General features: G+C 43.3%; 1 protein-coding gene across 5 annotated transcripts in view; it reads left to right on the top strand.

Annotated features, from left to right (window-relative positions):
- The first annotated feature begins 984 nt into the window (after window positions 1-984).
- The window catches only part of itga7 (integrin subunit alpha 7), a 128,169-nt gene continuing 107,868 nt past the window's right edge, over window positions 985-21,285 (top strand). For all 5 annotated transcript variants that reach the window (XR_016488101.1, XM_036950907.2, XM_090206478.1 and 2 more), the window contains exon 1: window positions 985-2,354. Coding sequence is in view for 4 of the 5 variants with exons in the window: in XM_036950907.2 (XP_036806802.2) it covers window positions 2,149-2,354 (206 nt within the window). In the remaining variant the exon portion in view is untranslated. The remainder of the gene's footprint in view (window positions 2,355-21,285) is intronic.

The raw sequence follows: 21,285 nt of genomic DNA, 5'->3' as shown, positions 1-21,285 counted from the left end.
TTACATTACAGCCTTTTTCAAAAATGTATTTAAAAAATGTTGTTTTCCTGTAATTCTGGTCACATTTTCATGCCACATCACAGATATGTCTGTTACTCTCCGCTTGATCCCCTCACAGGGTTGTCCTTACATATCGTGGGTCACTGCGCACATTTCTTTGCACTATTGTCAGACAGGTCCATTCCAGAAGTTATGGGATTCCAAGCAGATCTCTGAAAGAAAAAAATACTTTTAAATAACTTTACTGTTTCTCCAGCAGCTAACAGCTATCTTCAATAAAAAACTAGCAGCTATCTACAGCTAATTTCCTTATTTTCTAAATGCCATTTTCCGCTTTTTCTAATTCTGATTACTGGAAGTTATGGGATTCCAGCCCAGATTGTTCTCTGTAAAGGAGGAGAAGAAAGAAGCCCTTCAGTTGATTATTGATCAACCGTGTTCTCCTGCCAGAGGTATCGTCAATGTTAGATTATTGATCAACCGTGTTCTCCTGCCAGAGGTATCGTCAATGTTAGATTATTGATCAACCGTGTTCTCCTGCCAGAGGTATCGTCAATGTTAGATGATTGATCAACCGTGTTCAACCTGCCAGAGATATCGTCAATGTTAGATGATTGATCAACTGTGTTCTCCTGCCAGAGGTATCTTCAATGTTTTCTAAATGTTATGTTCCCTCTTCTTTTTCTTCTCAGATAACCAGACACCTGTAGTCCTATAGTTACTTCAGAGGAAAATATGCCTTTTAAACACTGAGTTTAACAGATAAAAAAAACTCTCATACTTTCTTCTCAGTCTTTTCCTATTCAACTGAGTCCAAGTATCTTGACAACTCAGCCTGGTATATTGGCAGCAGTCCCTTAAGTGTTGATGTCAGCTGAGAGAGAGAGAGAGAGAGAGAGCAGGATGGGAGAGAGAGAGAGATATTGAAAGATTACGGTAGGGGAGGAGTGGGCTATTCAAGGCACTTGTCCTCTGTCTCTCTCTGTCACACAGCAGAGGAGGGGGATGCACACACACCACACACACACACCACACACACACACGCGCTACAGTAGCTCGGACACAGCCACATTTTCTCAGGCTGCTCCACAGACTGACAGCAGAAAACGGAGGAGGAGAGCGAGAGAGAGAAGGAAACAAGGGAAATGTACTGATCCAGGAGATTCAAACAACAGAAACCCATCCTGTCTTTGCTGTTCATCAATTTAAACACAATAATTATACAACTCTTCATTAATCTGTAACTGAACTGGGACCTGTTCTGCTCTGCTGAGAGACCTGCTCTGCTCTGCTGAGAGACCTGCTCTGCTCTGCTGAGAGACCTGCTCTGCTGAGGGACCTGCCCTGCCGAGGGACCTCTCTGCTGAGAGACCTGCTCTGCTCTGCTGAGAGACCTGCTCTGCTCTGCTGAGAGACCTGCTCTGCTCTGCTGAGGGACCTGCTCTGCTGAGGGACCTGCTCTGCTGAGGGACCTGCTCTGCTGAGGGACCTGCTCTGCTCTGCTGAGACCTGCTCTGCTCTGCTGAGAGACCTGCTCTGCTCTGCTGAGAGACCTGCTCTGCTCTGCTCTGCTGAGACCTGCTCTGCTCTGCTGAGGGACCTGCTCTGCTCTGCTGAGGGACCTGCTCTGCTGAGAGACCTGCTCTGCTCTGCTGAGGGACCTGCTCTGCTGAGGGACCTGCTCTACTGAGGGACCTGCTCTGCTCTGCTGAGGGACTTGCTCTGCTGAGGGACCTGCTCTGAGGGTCCTGCTCTGCTGCTCTGCTGAGGAACCTGCTCTGCTGTGCTGAGGGTCCTGCTCTGCTGAGGAACCTGCTCTGCTGTGCTGAGGGTCCTGCTCTGCTCTGCTGAGGAACCTGCTCTGCTCTACTGAGGGACTTGCTCTGCTGAGTAACCTGTTCTGCTGTGCTGAGGGTCCTGCTCTGCTGAGGGACCTGCTCTGCTGAGGAACCTGTTCTGCTGAGGGACCTGCTCTGCTGAGACCTGCACTGCTCTGTTGAGGGACCTGCTATGTTGAGGGACCTGCTCTGTTGAGGGACCTGCTCTTTTGAGGGACCTGCTCTGCTGAGGGACCTGCTCTGCTGAGAGACCTGCTCTGCTGAGGGACCTGCTCTGCTCTGCTGAGGGACCTGCTCATTCTCCAGGACTATGGCACCACATGTGGTACATGGAGTCTCTCTTTCACAGCCCTGGTGTCTTCCTCTCCTTTTGCTCCTTCTCTCCCTGTATTCCCTGACGGCCGCAGGGTTCAACCTGGATACTAGCATGACTCTGATCAAGGAGGGGGAGAAAGGGAGCTTTTTTGGATTTTCTGTAGCACTTCACCAGCAACTCACCCCAGAACCACACAGTTGGTAAGTCGACTACAGCCGCATACAGTAGCATGACTAGCAACGTTTGTGTGTATGTTTTAACGTACATATTGGTATATTTTCTAAATCCGTTATGCACATACAATATGCATGAATCTATTTCCACTTCACGTCTTTGAAGCACTAATACAGGACCGTACTGATTGAGTAAAACGGAATTAGTAAGTCAGTATTTCTACATTGAACTGATTGCATCATGCAGACCTTGGATTCAGTCATTCGGGTATCGATATAATTTAGAAGCACTGCACTGGAATCAGTAGTTTAATTATGGGTATGTGTGTACAGAGAGGGCATCCTGTAACACTTTTCATGTGGGATAAGGTGTCTGGCAGGAGAGAGAGAGAGAGAGTGAGAGCCAGAGAGAGCCAGAGAGAGAGAGAGTGACTGTAGTGATGAATCAGCAGATAGATCTGGAGAAGAGGAGAGAGAAACTGACTGATTTCAAAAAGCTTTTGACTCAATTTGGCATGAGTGTCTGCTATATAAAGTGATGAAATGCAGTGTTGGGGGAAAAACATGTGACATTACGAAATCCATGTACACATACACCAAGTGTGCGGTTAAAAACATACTGATTTATTTCCAAATCAAATGTATTTATAAAGCCCTTCGTACATCAGCTGATATCTCAAAGTGCTGTACAGAAACCCAGCCTGAAACCTCAAACAGCAAGCAATGCAGGTGTAGAAGCACGGTGGCTAGGAAAAACTCCCTAGAAAGGACAAAACCTAGGAAGAAACATAGAGAGGAACCAGGCTATGAGGGGTGGCCAGTCCTCTTCTGGCTGTGCCGGGTGGAGATTATAACAGAACATGGCCAAGATGTTCAAATGTTCATAAATGACCAGCATGGTCAAATAATAATAATCACAGGCAGAACAGTTGGAACTGGAGCAGCAGCACGGCCAGGTGGACTGGGGACAGCAAGGAGTCATCATGCCAGGTAGTCCTGAGGCATGGTCCTAGGGCTCAGGTCCTCCGAGAGAGAGAAAGAAAGAGAGAATTAGAGAGAGCATACTTATATTCACACAGGACACCGAATAGGACAGGAGAAGTACTCCAGATATAACAAACTGACCCTAGCCCCCCCCAAACTACTGCAGCATAAATACTGGAGGCTGAGACAGGAGGGGTCAGGGGACACTGTGGCCCCATCCGATGACACCCCCGGACAGGGCCAAACAGGAAGGATATAACCCCACCTACTTTGCCAAAGCACAGCCCCCACACCACAAGAGGGATATCTTCAACCACCAACTTCCACATGGCCGTGGGTTGAGACAGGGATGAAGCTTGAGCCCCACCCTTTCAAAATATACTGTATATTAATGAATTAGAGAAGGCATTAGAACAATCTGCAGCTCCCGGCCTGACCCTACTAGAATCTGAAGTTTGCTGATGATCTGGTGATTCTGTCCCCAACCAAGGAGGGCCTACAGAACCACCTAGGTCTTCTGCAAAGATTCTGTCAGACCTGGGCCCCGACAGTAAATCTCATCAGTAAGACAAAAAATAATGTTTCAAAAAAGGTCCAGTTGTCAGGACCACAAATACAAATTCCGTCTAGACACCATTGCCCTAAGAACATACAAAAATATATACCTACCTCGGCAACACAGATAGGGAAAGGGGATAACTGGTCAGTTGCATGACTGAATAGCATTTAACCCAACCCCTCTAAATCGGCAGAGGGCCACGTCATCAGGGCTCGGGGAGCCGCCTTGGGGATTCGAACCAGAGAACTTTCTGTTACTGTCCGAATGCTCTTAACCTCTAGGTTACCTGCCATCCCACAGGTAACATCCACAAAGCTGTGAACGATCTGAGAGACAAGGCAAGAAGGGCCTTCTATGCCATCAAAAGGAAAATAAAATTCAACATCCCAATTAGGATCTGGCTAAAAATACTTGAATCAGTTATAGAACCCATTGCCCTTTATGGTTGTGAGGTCTGCTCACCAACCAAGAATTCACAAAATGTGACAAACACCAAATTGAGACTCTCCATGGAAAATTACTTATATTGAGAAAGGTCACCATAGGCAGACCTGCCTCTCAAGAGTAGACAGGCTATATGCACACTGCCCACAAAATGAGGTGGAACTGAGCTGCACTTCCTAACCTCCTGCCAAATGTACGGCCATATTAGAGACACATACAGTGGCTTGCGAAAGTATTCACGCCCCTTGGCATTTTTTCCTATTTTATTGCCTTACAACCTGGAATTAAAATGTTATTTGATTTACACAACATGGCTACCATTTTGAAGATGCAAAATACTTCATTGTAAAACAAACAATAAATAAGACAAAAAAACTGAAAACTTGAGTGTGCATAACTATTCACCCCCCCCAAAGTCAATGCTTTGTAGACCCAACTTTTGCAGCAATTACAGCTGCAAGTCTCTGGGGGTATGTTTCTATAAGCTTGGCACATCTAGCCACTGGAATTTTTGCCCATTCTTCAAGGCAAGACTGCTCCAGCTCCTTCAAGTTGGATGGGATCCTGCTGGTGTACAGCAATCTTTAAGTTCTCAATTGGATTGAGGTCTGGGCTTTGACTAGGCCATTCCAAGACATTTAAATATTTCCCCTTAAACCTCGTGTGTTGCTTTAGCAGTGTGCTTAGGGTCATTGTCCTGCTGGAAGGTGAACCTCCGTCCCATTCTCACATCTCTGGAAGACTGAAACAGGTTTCCCTAAATTATTATATCCCTGTATTTAGCGCCATCCATCATTCCTTCAATTCTGACCAGTTTTCCAGTCCTTGCCGAGGAAAAACATCCCCACAGCATGATGCTGCCACCGCCATGCTTCACTGTGGGGATGGTGACGAGAGGTGTTGGGTTTGTGCCAGACATAGCGTTTTCTTTATGGCCAAAAACTCCATTTTAGTTTCATCTGACCAGAGTACCTTCTTCCATATGTTTGGGGAGTCTCCCACATGCCTTTTGGTGAACACCAAACATGTTTGCTTATTTTTTTCTGGACACTCTTCCGTAAAGTCCAGCTCTGTGGAGTGTATGGCTTAAAGTGGTCCTATGGACAGATACTCCAATCTCCGCTGTGGAGATTTGCTGTTCCTTCAGGGTCATCTTTGGTCTCTTTGTTGCCTCTCTGAATAATGTCCTCCTTGCCTGGCCCGTGAGTTTTGGTGGGCGGCTCTCTCTTGGCAGGTTTGTTGTGGTGCCATATTCTTTCCATTTTTTAAATAATAATCAAAGTTTCTGATATTTATTTTAGTACCCAACCCTGATCTGTACTTCTCCACAACTTTCTCCCTGACCTGTTTGGAGAGCTCCTTGGTCTTCATGGTGCCACTTGCTTGGTGGTGCCACTTGCTTAGTGGTGTTGCAGACTCTGGGGCCTTTCAGAACAGGTGTATACAGTATATACTGAGCTCATGTGACAGATCATGTGACACTTACATTGCACACAGGTGGACTTTATTTAATTAATTATGTGACTTCTGAAGATAATTGCACCAGAACTTATTTAGCAAATGGGTGAATACATAAGATATGCTTGCACCATCTTTCCATTTTTTATTTTATTTATTGAAACAAGTCATTTTTTTTCATTTCACTTCACTAATTTGGACTATTTTGTGTATGTCCATTACATGAAATCCAAATAAAAACCAATTTAAATTATGGGTTGTAATGCAACTAAATAGGAAAACGCCAAGGGCTTCTCTGAACACACAAAGAATTAGAAACATCCAATTGTGATGAACTCCCATATCTATTAGGTGAAATAACACAGTACAGCGTCACAGCAGAAAGATTTGTGACCTGTTGCCACAAGAAAAGGGCAACCAGTGAAGAACAAACACCATTGTAAATAGAACCTATATTTATGTTTATTTATTTTCCCTTTTGTACATTAACTATTTGCACATCGTTACAACATCGTACATAGCCATAATATAGCATTTGAAATGTCTCTATTAATTTGGATCTTGTGTGAGTGTAATGTTTACTGTTAATTTCTGATTGTTGATTTCAATTTTGTTTTTATTTTCTATTTCACTTGCTTTGGCAATGTTAACATATGTTTCCCATGCCAATAAAGACCTTTGAATTGAATTAAACTGACTGTACAGCTGAACCTGCAGGTACATCTGGAGGAGAGGAGAGAGAGACGGAGAGAGACAGACAGAGAGACAAAGAGAGGAAGGGGAGAAAGAGAGAGACAGAGAGAAAGAGAGAGAGAGAGATAGACAAAGAGAGGAAGGGGAGAAAGAGAGAGACAGAGAGAGAGAGAGAGAGAGAGAGAGAGTAGTGAACTAAGCTAGAGACACCAGAGAGAGAGAGAGAGAGAGAGAGAGAGAGAGAGAGAGAGAAGGATAGAAAGAGATAGATTAACAGGTTTGACTCTGATTTTACTGACACAGTTCAGGAGTGGACAGACATGCTGCAGTACTTTATGGGTGGTGCGTTTGTGTATGTGTGTGTGTTTATGTTAGAGTGTGTGTGTTTATGTCAGAGTGTGTGTGTTTGTGTGTAACAGATGCTGCTGGTTGTTATTGATGTACCTGGAACATAGGACAGGATCACATCCTCCAAGCCAGGCATGAATAAATGATGATGTCAGCTGTGACTTTTAAAATGTTTATAGGGGTTTTCTCTGCAAAGAGGATGTTGTCTTATATGGCTCTTCAGCAGCAGCACTGATATTGAAAGAAGCAATTTTCTAGATTGAGAAATGCTTAATTACTTGGAATTAGTGTTGAGTATTGTAGAAAAGGCGTTCATTTTTCTTAGCCTCTTTAGTTAACTAACCAGTTAATTGCAGGCACATCAGAACCGTAGAGATGTATATAGATCGCAAAGTATCAGTCAAATCAAATCAAACGTTTATTTGTCACGTGCGCCGAATACAACAGTGAAATGCTAACTTACAGGCTCTAACCAACTTTTTTAAAAAATAGGTAGGTAAAGAAATAAAACAACAGTAAAAATACAGAAAAATAACAGTAGAGAGGTTATATACAGTAGAGAGGCTATATACAGTAGAGAGGTTATATACAGTAGAGAGGCTATACACAGTAGAGAGACTATATACAGTAGAGAGGTTATATACAGTAGAGAGACTATATACAGTAGAGAGGTTATATACAGTAGAGAGGTTATATACAGTAGAGACTATATGAAGTAGAGAGGTTATATACAGTAGAGAGGCTATATACAGTAGAGAGGTTATATACAGTAGAGAGGTTATATACAGTAGAGAGACTATATACAGTAGAGAGACTATATACAGTAGAGAGGCTATATACAGTAGAGAGGCTATATACAGTAGTGAGGCTATATACAGTAGAGAGGCTATATACAGTAGAGAGACTATATGAAGTAGAGAGGTTATATACAGTAGAGAGGTTATATACAGTAGAGAGGTTATATACAGTAGAGAGACTATATAAAGTAGAGAGGTTATATACAGTAGAGAGGCTATATACAGTAGAGAGGCTATATACAGTAGAGAGACTATATACAGTAGAGAGGCTATACACAGTAGAGAGACTATATACAGTAGAGAGACTATATACAGTAGAGAGACTATATACAGTAGAGAGGTTATATACAGTAGAGAGGTTATATACAGTAGAGAGGCTATATACAGTAGAGAGGTTATATACAGTAGAGAGGTTATATACAGTAGAGAGGCTATATACAGTAGAGAGGTTATATACAGTAGAGAGGTTATATACAGTAGAGAGACTATATACAGTAGAGAGGTTATATACAGTAGTGAGGTTATATACAGTAGAGAGGCTATATACAGTAGAGAGGTTATATACAGTAGAGAGGTTATATACAGTAGAGAGGTTATATACAGTAGAGAGGCTATATACAGTAGAGAGGCTATATACAGTAGAGAGGCTATATACAGTAGAGAGGCTATATACAGTAGAGAGGCTACATACAGTAGAGAGGCTATATACAGTAGAGAGGCTATACACAGTAGCGAGGCTATACACAGTAGAGAGACTATATACAGTAGAGAGGCTATATACAGTAGAGAGGATATATACAGTAGAGAGGATATATACAGTAGTGAGGTTATACACAGTAGCGAGGCTATACACAGTAGAGAGACTATATACAGTAGAGAGGCTATATACAGTAGAGAGACTATATACAGTAGAGAGGCTATATGAAGTAGCGAGGCTACACACAGTTCTTAATGGTGCTACCCATGTTATATAGCCTTTTGGGCACTAGAGACCTCTATAACTATCTATGCTCTGAGCACACCTGCAAGCAATTTCATTTTGTTAAATACCTGAGTTCCTTTGTCAATTAGTTGCTGTGCCAAACGATCCAGGCAGTATTACCAACTCTCCAGCATTTATCAGTATATTTCCATGATCTGTGTGTTCAATACCCAAACCACACAAACCAATGGAAATTAAGACTATGTTTGATTGGAGGAAATAAATGGGAGCGCAGACTCTCTCCCTATCCTTGTCCTCCAACCGGGTCACCTGCTCCGGTAGCCCCTCCTACCTATCCCGGGGCATTTCAAAATAAGCCACCTGCAGTAACAAGTGTAGTTACTCATGTTATATCTCCGGTAGGCTATTCTGATGCAGATTACTGCACCTGTACATAGCCTACCTATAATTTAGCCCAAACAACTACCTCTTTCCCTACTGTATTTATTTTATTTATTTTGCTCCTTTGCACCCCATTATTTTTATTTCTACTTTGCACATTCTTCCATTGCAAATCTACCATTCTAGTGTTTTACTTGCTATATTGTATTTACTTTGCCACCATGGCCTTTTTTTTGCCTTTACCTCCCTTATCTCACCTCATTTGCTCACATCGTATATAGACTTGTTTCTACTGTATTATTGACTGTATGTTTGTTTTACTCCATGTGTAACTCTGTGTCGTTGTATGTGTTGAACTGCTTTGCTTTATCTTGGACAGGTCGCAATTGTAAATGAGAACTTGTTCTTAACTTGCCTACCTGGTTAAATAAAGGTGAAAAAAATTCTGCTGTTAGGCAAGAGCACTTGTTTGAGTGGCCATTTTACCCAGTGGTTTCTCTTCTCATCAGTAGAGTTGGTTCTAAACCAGCAGTGTTAAACACATTTGCTCTGGAGGCTGCATTCGGTCTTCAATGTAGTCCTGAGGGCCGCACTGAAAGTGTGTTATATTTTATCGTGCTTAAAATGTGCTAAAAATAGTCCCTTATCAATAGTTTGGAGAAGTTTTGATGCTGTCCCTGACTGTCTAGCATTTCATTTCAGTGATTATTAGCGAGTTGAACACAGTCAAGAAACTGTATGAATGCATTTCTACACAGTTTATATTTGGTTTAAACGGTAGGTTGTATAAACCACATGTAAGATCTGAATCTGCATCAAAAGTCCCAATACAACATCACACCTCACTACTCTATTTTTCCAGTTATCAGAATTCTAGAAATTGTCATGTCGGGAAAATGTAATGTGGAGGACCCGCCTAGTCCCTATAAATGTCAAACTCCCAACAGAAATAACTTCAAATGTATAACTTCGAATTAAACCAAATTGTTTGTGCTCATGATTACTGATTTTCAGTCAAATGTTCAGCCAACTAACAAGCGAATACTTTATGAGTTTATTGTTATAAATGAACTTGCACGGTTGTTAGCCAACTAGCCTGCTAAGGGAGAGTCAGCTAATCCAATTCGATATAGTGTGGTAAATCCACATTGAATTTACCCGGTTCATCTCCATCACTGCTGATGTATCTGTAGGTCGGTAGGGAACAGAGGTTGCATCTTTCACATTCATGTTCGGCCCAGCATCTAGTTTCAGTCGGAGTCTCACTCTGAATCCTTTCTTTCATTGGTTATACTAAGCCATCGAAGTCCTCCGTGGTGAAACTGCATACAGTAGATGGGCTTGCGGTTCCCTCCCTCCAATCCACTCGCTTCAACCGCACAAACTGGTCCCACTTCAAAGCAAGCTCATCCTTGTGGGTATCACTGCACTAGCTACGGATGATGGAAAACTACTACAACACTCGCTCGCTCGCTCGACTACCACTACCAAACATGCAGGAAAAGAGGAGAGGCAGTTTTTCACATGAATTTCTATGGTTTCTTCTTAGCCAGTGTACATAGTATCTCACCAATGCCAACACTTGGTTTTGAATGTAATTACATGCTAGTAGCTAACGTTAGTCAGCTGGAGATACTTGGGTAGCACCAGTTCTCCATATGACGTTGACAATAGTGCATTGTGGGTAGTTCCAAAGATATCCAAAAATAAGTTCATAAATATTTCAAAACCTCTGCACCAAATTATTTTTTATAGGTAACCATGACTACAACTAAGTTACTAAAGTCTTTGACCACACTACCTTGTTCATTTTATGATTAAAAACTCACCTTTAACTTTTAACCTTTAAGTCATTGGAATGTATATGGAGCATCCCTTCCCTTCAACTTTTATCCTTCACTTCATGGAGAACTGATATGCTCTGCGGCTTCCTGAAATATTATGAGCTAACACGTCCGGTGCCAGTAGCTGAGATAATGAAGCACTGACCGGTGCCAGTAGCTGAGATAATGAAGCACTGACCGGTGCCAGTAGCTGAGATAATGAAGCACTGACCGGTGCCAGTAGCTGAGATAATGAAGCACTGACCGGTGCCAGTAGCTGAGATAATGAAGCACTGACCGGTGCCAGTAGCTAAGATAATGAAGCACTGACCGGTGCCAGTAGCTGAGATAATGAAGCACTGACCGGTGCCAGTAGCTAAGATAATGAAGCACTGACCGGTGCCAGTAGCTAAGATAATGAAGCACTGACCGGTGCCAGTAGCTAAGATAAAAAAGCATGTGTGGTGCCAGTAGCTAAGATAATGAAGCACTGACCGGTGCCAGTAGCTAAGATAATGAAGCACTGACCGGTGCCAGTAGCTAAGATAAAAAAGCATGTGTGGTGCCAGTAGCTAAGATAATGAAGCACTGACCGGTGCCAGTAGCTAAGATAATGAAGCACTGACCGGTGCCAGTAGCTAAGATAATGAAGCACTGACCGGTGCCAGTAGCTAAGATAATGAAGCACTGACCGGTGCCAGTAGCTAAGATAATGAAGCACTGACCGGTGCCAGTAGCTGAGATAACGAAGCACTTGAATCATACTTTTATGTAAACCTTATTTGAAAATAGGTGCACGTGTTAAGATCCTTTGCAGGACTTTGATTATAACCAGAACAGCCATTAGACTTAGTGTCCGTTGTATCAAACCTTTCATTAGAAGAGGAACCAAACGTGATTAGCCTCAAGCTTAACGCTTAATATACTAGATACCGTTGACTCATTTCATCCTTGTGGTAACAAGGTTTAGGTTTCTGTGGCCAGTGGGTAATATTGTATTGTCTTCTCACTGAGGCTCCAGTTTATCCTGTCCTGATCCACCTGACTCTTCTGACACTCACCAGGTTAGTTGCTCACATTACACTCACCAGGTTAGTTGCTCACATTATACTCACATTATAGTTGCTGTGTCACCATTCATTGCCAACACTGTCGAATGATTTCGTACAACTCATGAAGCTTCTATTACAGATCCAGTGACTCATAACCTTTATGAGTCACTGAATCTATAATCCAGTGACTCATAACCCCCCCCCCCCCCCCCCCCCCGACTCCCCGTAGTCTATAGGACATTATCAATCAGTAGGAAGCATAGCAGAAAAGGTATATTCTAGCCTGGCCCCTGTCCTCCATCTCATGTAACACAGAGGTATATTGACTGACAAGAGGAAAGCTGATCCTAGCTTTTTTTTTTGCATGGAAAGGAAGGAAGTGAAGGAAATGATAGGTATGCCTCCGTCTCACTCGGGGCCAAGAGCCTGGGGGATTGAGGTGGACCTCCAAGATTTATATAGGAGCATCTTTCTACTGATTGGTAATGTCTTATATAGACTACAGAGAGGCTTTAGCTAAGATAAACTGAAGGAGCACCTTGTAATGCTAGTCAAGTGGAGGAGATGGTGTGTGTGTGTGCGTGTGTGTGTGTGTGTGTGTGTGCGTGTGTGTGTGCATGTGTTTGTGTGTGCGTGTGTGTGTGTGCAGATGGTCTCGGCTTGGGGGATGGGGCTGCTGCTGGTGTTATGTGTGTGTTGTCTATTTATACTGGTAAGAGAAGGGGATCCTGCAATAGCAGCTCTTTGCTTGATGAAGAGAGACCCCTCCACTGTCTAATTTGCCCGAGTGGTATGTCGGCCATTTAGCTTCTTTGTATAGGTACAGATGTCATCAACCATTGTCAGAGGTATCTACTGTATGTGTATGTGTAGTATGGCCTGAGATGCTTTACAATACATATTGATTGCAACAATAGGGCTATGGCAGCGTGTAGGAGCTTGGCCTCTAGCTTGGTCTTCAGAGTGACATCATCCAGTGTTCTATATTGGTCACATGGTCTTATATGAGAGCTCTGCTGCCTTGCGTGATTGGGGTGAGGAGAATCATTGCCCTTGTCCTCTGTGACACAGGTCACAAAACATTCTTCTCCTTGTATGATCTGTATCAGTCCCTGGAAGATGTCTACAGTCCCTCTTACCCTGGTAATATCTCCTTCTAATATGCAACTAGAAGCCAATGTAGGATAATATAGCCCGGGACATCAACAGGAAGCCCCAAATCTCCCACTACCTTGGGTAGCTTCTGTGTGTGTCACTAGTCATTTTTAAAGTGTCCTCCCTGGTGGTAATCTGTCCCTGGTCGTTTTTTAAAGTGTCCTCCCTGGTGGTAATCTGTCCCTGGTCGTTTTTAAGTGTCCTCCCTGGTGGTAATCTGTCCCTGGTCGTTTTTAAGTGTCCTCCCTGGTGGTAATCTGTCCCTGGTCGTTTTTTAAAGTGTCCTCCCTGGTGGTAATCTGTCCCTGGTCGTTTTTAAGTGTCCTCCCTGGTGGTAATCTGTCCCTGGTCGTTTTTTAAAGTGACCTCCCTGGTGGTAATCTGTCCCTGGTAATTTTTAAAGTGTCCTCCCTGGTGGTAATCTGTCCCTGGTCGTTTTTTAAGTGTCCTCCCTGGTGGTAATCTGTCCCTGGTCGTTTTTTAAAGTGTCCTACACTCATAGAAAATATTGTTCCAAAAGGGTTCTTTGCGGAATGATAGGGTTCTATCAAGAACCGTTTTGATCTGAAGCCCTGTTTTTGGAAGACAATGGTTCTTTGTAAGGCAAACGGTTCTATCTAGAACCTTTAACATCCTAAGAACCATTTTGAAAAAAAGGTTTCTTTGATGTTTCTTCGGAAGGCAAGAAGGATTCTACATACGTATGTCATATTTCCCAGCATGCTCTATTACAGTATTGATTGGTTGATGCATTTTATGATACACAAAGATAAATAACAAACATATTTTTAAACTAAACCAATCTGTTAGAAGTTGGACTTATTTCACCCGTTACTGAGATGGTTGTTCCAGTTTAGAGTGATTGAGTCTCAGTATTCAATCTTCCTACCCTGGCAGTCATTCTTGAAAAAGGTTGCGGGTGATTAAAAATTCCACTTCTTAAATTGTCCTCCCTAGTGGTTGACTGTCCCAGGTCGTTTTTAAATTGTCCTCCCTAGTGGTTGACTGTCCCTGGTCGTTTTTAAATTGTCCTCCCTAGTGGTTGACTGTCCCTGACGGTTTTTAAAATGTCTTCCTTACTGGTTGACTGTCCCTGACGGTTTTTAAAATGTCTTCCTTACTGGTTGACTGTCCCTGGTCGTTTTTAAATTGTCCTCCCTAGTGGTTGACTGTCCCTGTTGGTTTTTAAATTGTCTTCCTTACTGGTTGACTGTCCCTGTTGGTTTTTAAAATGTCTTCCTTACTGGTTGACTGTCCCTGTTGGTTTTTAAATTGTCCTCCCTAGTGGTTGACTGTCCCTGTTGGTTTTTAAATTGTCCTCCCTAGTGGTTGACTGTCCCTGTTGGTTTTTAAATTGTCCTCCCTAGTGGTTGACTGTCCCTGTTGGTTTTTAAAATGTCTTCCTTACTGGTTGACTGTCCCTGTTGGTTTTTAAAATGTCTTCCTTACTGGTTGACTGTCCCTGTTGGTTTTTAAAATGTCTTCCTTAATGGTTGACTGTCCATGGTCGTTTTTAAATGGTCCTCTCTAGTGGTTGGAAGGTTGACTGTTGAAGTCAGTGGACCTAAAACGTCCCACCACAGGAGCAGAGCGGGTCAGGTTGCACTGAGCTTCACGTTGAGAGCCCAATTCCATTCGTAGTGGGAATGCTGCCTATTTTAGACAGGATACCAGTGCTTCGGGAGCCGTGGGGCAGGCTGGGAAATAAAACTGTATATCCCCGTGCCTCCAGTTGGATTAATTTTGCAATGAATATTGTTCAAAAGCAGTGCTTTGAAGCTGAACTAATCCTACATGGGAATGACGACGGGATTAACCTTATGCATTGTCCACTGCTAATTATGCTAATTATGCATTTTCTTTGCACTAAAAGACACAAAAACAGACAATGTTTCACATTGCACATTTAGTCGTGTCATTCAGCATGTTTTTATTTTATTTCAATAACCAGTTTATTTTTTGAGAAACAGAGAGTCTTTACAGTAGGCTACAGCTGTCTCTCTCCCCGTCTCTATCATCACATTTATGAATGTTTGAAAGGGCGCAGTACAAAACTCCTTCACACATTCCAAACAGATTGAACCATTTCTGAGAGCTAATTTGCATCAAAATGGTCCAATAAAACCCCCTGCTTTACAAGAGCTGCTGAAGAGTTGAAAATGAACCTGCCCCCCCTTTTCCTCCCAAAATCCATTCTTTATTTTTTTTTTCCATTTTTTCTTTTCAAGCTCTCTCCTCTTCTACTCGTTAGACTTTCACATAGTAAGTAATGTCCTTGGATCTGGACCATTCAAGTACATGGCTGGTAAATGTCAGAGCTTTCCTATTGTAAGGTTTCGTTATTTATCTGTTTGTGATGGATCAGAGAGGGAGGGAGTGGGGTATGTGTACACACACACACACACACACACACACACACACACACACACACACACACACACACACACACACACACACACACACACACACACACACACACACACACACACACACACACAATAAGCCAACACAAACTAATCAGCACACTAGTGTTTTTAGTTCTTCCTCCCACACCATCCGTTCCCTGTCTAATTAACATTATCCCACAGCCGAGCCAGTGCCCTGTCTAGCCTTGAATTAAGACTCAGTAGCTTTCAGCGATATTACTCTGCAGCCCTCGCAGGCAGCCAGGGGGACAGGCAGCCAGGGGGACAGGCAGGCAGGCAGGCAGGCAGGGACAATCTGCAGAGTCAGGAAGAAAAGAAACACCATAAGCTGCCATCTGATGGATGGGCAAAATTAATCAGCTGCTCTGTTTTTCTGTCTTTGAGTGTGTGTGTGTGTGTGTGTGTGTGTGTGTGTGTGTGTGTGTGTGTGTGTGTGTGTGTGTGTGTGTGTATGAGAGAGAATTTTGCTTATTCGGCAGTGAGCAACACACACACACGCACACACTGAGTTCTTACCAGTTAGCAAACACTTCATATACAGTCGTATTGATTGAGGCTTAGATGTAAGAGCAAAAGCATGAGATTAATCCAGTCTCTCTCTCTCTCTCTCTCTCTCTCATATATTACACTTGACTTAGGACTATTGACCAACGCATGATTCATGTCAAGACAGTAAGAGTTATTTCTCTCTGTTGTTTGAGTGATGAACAGCTCAGCTGGTGCTAAATTTGTCTTAGTTGACTCAAGCCCCTGACTGTGACATGAAGAGCCTATAAAACCCAATCCCTCCTCTCCTCTCCTCTCCTCTCCTCTCCTCTCCTCTCCTCTCCTCTCCTCTCCTCTCCTCTTATCTTCTCTTCTCATCCCCTCTCTCCCTATATTCCCCTCTCATCTCATCTCCTCTTATCTACTCTCTCCCTATATTCCCCTATCATCTTATCTCTTCTCATCTACTCTCTCCCTATATTCCCCTCTCCTCCACACCTTCCCCTAAAGCTGCAGATATTAATAAACCATGACAAGGCCCCCTACTCTGACAAATACAATTTATTCAGGTCCTGTATGAGACTGGGCTCTGATAATGAGCTGAGATTGGAGAGGTGCCATTAAAGTAAAGGGAAATTACAGTCTGGGGTGGGGGGGGCATGCGTGTGTGTGTGTGTGTGTGTGTGTGAGTGTGTGTGTGTGTGTGTGAGAAGGGGAAATGTCAGAGATCCAGGGGTTGATGGAAGCAGCTTTCTGCCTGCTGTGTCTGTGGTATAAACACCTTGATTTATTATTGACGATAAAGAAATTGTTGTCTAATATTATAAAATGCAGCCTGAGGTCTACACCTAACATCTGTTGTGTTTGTTGTGATGAGATGACTGAAGCACAAACAGAACTGTTGTCCCAGGCTAAACCACATAAATGTAAACAAAACCATGGAGAATCTCTGCATGTAAAATACACACAAACACAGCACATCCCATGTTTAGACTTGGGTATCTTGCCTTCCCTTGGATCTCAGGTGGAATGTATACAGGAGTAGTTGGTCAATGGTGAAGGTTTAGGTTTCTGTGGCCAGTGGCCAGTGGCTCAGAGACATAAATAGTAGACCTACATTCTGTAGCTGGTGGCACTCACAATCATTACAGCCAGGTTTCAAATCAAATTTTATTTGTCACATGTGCCGGGTACAACAGGTGTAAACAGGTTGTTTTTTTTTTTTTGGGGGGGGGGGGGGGGGGTTAGGCTGGGTTTCTGTACAGCACTTTGAGATATCAGCTGATGTACGAAGGGCTATATGAATACATTTGATTTGATTTGATTCATCCCAGGCCCCTGTCCCCGCAGGAGGTATTTTGCCTTTTGGTAGGCTGTCATTGTAAATAAGAATTTGTTCTTAACTGACTTTCCTAGTTAAATATAAAAAAAATGATTACTTACAAGCCCAACAATGCAGTTCAAATAAATAGAGTTAATAAAATATTTACTAAATAAACTAAAGTTAAAAAAAATCTAATCAATCAAAAACACATTTATGTAACAATAAAGAGGCTATATACAGGGGGTACTGGTACAGAGTCAATGTGGAGGCTATATACAGGGGGTACTGGTACAGAGTCAATGTGGAGGCTATATACAGGGGGTACTGGTACAGAGTCAATGTGGAGGCTATATACAGGGGGTACCGGTACAGAGTCAATGTGGAGGCTATATACAGGTGGTACCGGTACAGAGTCAATGTGGAGGCTATATACAGGGGGTACCGGTACAGAGTCAATGTGGAGGCTATATACAGGGATACTGGTACAGAGTCAATGTGGAGGCTATATACAGGGGGTACCGGTACAGAGTCAATGTGGAGGCTATATACAGGTGGTACCGGTACAGAGTCAATGTGGAGGCTATATACAGGGGGTACCGGTACAGAGTCAATGTGGAGGCTATATACAGGGATACTGGTACAGAGTCAATGTGGAGACTATATACAGGGTGTTACGGTACCGAGTCAATGTGGAGGATATATACAGGGGGTACTGGTACAGAGTCCATGTGGAGGCTATATACAGGGGGTACCGGTACAGAGTCAATGTGGAGGCTATATACAGGGGGTACTGGTACAGAGTCAATGTGGAGGCTATATACAGGGGGTACCAGTACAGAGTCAATGTGGAGGCTATATACAGGGGGTACCAGTACAGAGTCAATGTAGAGGCTATATACAGAGGGTACTGGTACAGAGTCAATGTGGAGGCTATATACAGGGGGTACCGGTACAGAGTCAATGTGGAGACTATATACAGGGGGTACTGGTACAGAGTTAATGTGGAGACTATATACAGGGGGTACTGGTACAGAGTCAGTGTGGAGGCTATATACAGGGGGTACCGGTACAGAGTTAATGTGGAGACTATATACAGGGAGTACCGGTACAGAGTCAATGTGGAGACTATATACAGGGGGTACTGGTACAGAGTCAGTGTGGAGGCTATATACAGGGGGTACCGGTACAGAGTCAATGTGGAGACTATATACAGGGGGTACCGGTACAGAGTCAATGTAGAGACTATATACAGGTGGTACCGGTACAGAGTCAATGTGGAGGCTATATACAGGGGGTACCGGTACCGAGTCAATGTGGAGTCTATATACAGGGGGTACCGGTACAGAGTCAATGTGGAGGTTATATACAGGGGGTACCGGTACAGAGTCAATGTGGAGTCTATATACAGGGGGTACTGGTACAGAGTCAATGTGGAGGTTATATACAGGGGGTACCGGTACAGAGTCAATGTAGAGACTATATACAGGGGGTACTGGTACAGAGTCAATGTGGAGGCTATATACAGGGGGTACCGGTACAGAGTTAATGTGGAGGCTATATACAGGGGGTACCGGTACCGAGTCAATGTGGAGTCTATATACAGGGGGTACCGGTACAGAGTCAATGTGGAGACTATATACAGGGGGTACCGGTACAGAGTCAATGTGGAGGCTATATACAGGGGGTACCGGTACAGAGTCAATGTGGAGTCTATATACAGGGGGTACTGGTACAGAGTCAATGTGGAGGCTATATACAGGGGGTACCGGTACAGAGTCAATGTGGAGACTATATACAGGGGGTACCGGTACCGAGTCAATGTGCAGGGGTACAGGTTAGTCTAGGTAATTTGTAAAGTGCCTATGCATAGATAATAAACAGCGAGTAGCAGCAGTGTAAAAACAAAAGGGCAGGTTGATTAGTTCTTCAGCAGTATGGCATTATGTCTTGGGGGTAGAAGCTGTTTTAGAAGCCTTTTGATTCTAGACTTGGCGCTCCGGTACCGCTTGCAGTGCGGTAGCAGAGAGAACAGTCTATGACTTGGGTGACTGGAGTCTTTGAGGTAGGGGGCAGATGTCAATGTAAACAGATGGCTTAAAGCATGAAACACATTGAGACTCTCACTGCCGATAGACTGCTGATAGGTACTTATCACAGCGGGAGGCCGTTCCTTCTCTTGCTAGAAAAAACGCGTTGCCTAATGTTTGCCGACCCGGTAGTGACGATCCTGCCGTTTCTACTTGTAGAATCACAATTCTTGTCAGTGGCCAACAACTTGACTTTGAAACAATCAGAGAGCACAAAACCCCATGTGGCGGGGCCAATAGGATTGACAACAGAAAGGAAAAAAATATCCAAATCTCATGAGCCAGTCACACTTCATATACAATGTAGGCTATGGCTAAGTGTGCAGACACACAACACTAAATACTTCCTCCAAGCTAGTTAACCACCGGAGCTATTACTGACATTATAATTGAATCACAATTCATTTCCATGAAATAGCTGCCTGTTAGCTGCCTAGTTAGTGCAATGTACCTACCTAGCTAGCTAGCTACGTTGTGCTAGCTAGCGAATATGCTAACATTAACTAGCTAGCTAGCTACGTTGTGCTAGCTAGCGAATATGCTAACATAAACTAGCTAGCTAAACATTTTGCTATGGGATTACGGAGAGTGAATTAAATTGTTTATTCGTCATTTTGCTAGGTAGTTATTTATCTGTGGCCATATGGCTAGTATCAACAGGTTTTTTTTCTGCGTGAACACAAAATAGAATGAGTGCCGACACTCTGTTCAGAGGTGCTAACTACTGTCGGCAGGCAAACATTTGACAGTCCTTCCCGGTGTGTCTGACCTATTACTTCTGTGGCCTTGAGGCTAGACGGCATCCGAAGGATATGAAGGCCTCCCAGGACGATTCTGCTTATTGAAGCTGTTACGGTGCGTGAATGAGGACCCAAAAGCGAATTAATGTAAACAGAGCTTCTTTAATAACCAAACATAGGTAGGCTCAGATGGACCGGCAGATTCCGACAGGACAGGACAAGGTTGCAGCAAACATGACGATAGTCTGGTTCAGGCATGACTAACACAAACAAGAATCCGACAAAGACAGGAGCAGAAAGAGAGAGAGATATAGAGACCTAATCAGAGGGAAAAAGGGAACAGGTGGGAAAAGGGGTGAACGAGGTAGTCAGAGAAGACAAGGGACAGCTGGGGGAAAGAGGGGGAGAAAAGGTAACCTAACACGACCAGCAGAGGGAGACAGGGTGAAGAGAAAGGACAGAAACAAGACACAACATGACAGTACATGACAGAAGCAGAACAGAACAGGCAGACCAGATGGGACCAGGCTGTGTGATTAGAATGCTAGAGCATCAGTCAGTCGCTTGGCAACATTTTTTATTTAGCATTTAAGTGGGAGAAATATACTGTGTGGACTGGGTTCATATTAAGCAGTTAGGCAGTCCCTTAGACCAGCTGTGTGAAATTATGACTGCCTCATACTGCCTGTTGGATAGTTCCATTTCAAGTTGTCTTCTTTGTGTTATTTTATGCTTAGATGTCAGTCTCACATGATTTTCTATTATTAGATCTAACACATCCATGTATCTGTACGCTTGGTATCATTTAAAAATATTGTTTTCGTGTACATACCTAACACATGTACACCTCGTGGATTCTGGAGGTAAGATAGACATTGGGGCTCCTATTTGTGGAGAGAGGGTTGAGGGTTGCAATGGTGGTTGTTGGATCTTTAGACGTGAGATCTTAGGGCCAATCATTCCCCCATCTTGGTTGGAAATTTCCATTTGAATATTGATTTCCTAGTGGGGGGGGGGGGACAATATGCTAGAGATGCCCTGGGTGGGGTTAGCTTGGAGATGTTACCATTGTCCTCTTGAACATTTACAAGAGTTCAACAACACATTATGGGGAAAATATAGTTCTGTATTAGTTTCCACCTCTATATTCTATTCTACTCTACAGTATTCTATTCTACAGTATTCTATTCTATTCTACAGTATTCTATTCTACAGTATTCTATTCTATAGTATTCTATTCTACAGTATTCTATTCTAC

The sequence above is a fragment of the Oncorhynchus mykiss genome, chromosome 17 (genome assembly GCF_057628025.1).
Source record: "Oncorhynchus mykiss isolate SJ-2025 chromosome 17, ASM5762802v1, whole genome shotgun sequence".
In the NCBI taxonomy this organism is placed as follows: domain Eukaryota; kingdom Metazoa; phylum Chordata; class Actinopteri; order Salmoniformes; family Salmonidae; genus Oncorhynchus; species Oncorhynchus mykiss.
The sequence above is the reverse complement of the archived record's forward strand: the minus strand, read 5'-3'. Positions and strand labels throughout refer to the sequence as shown.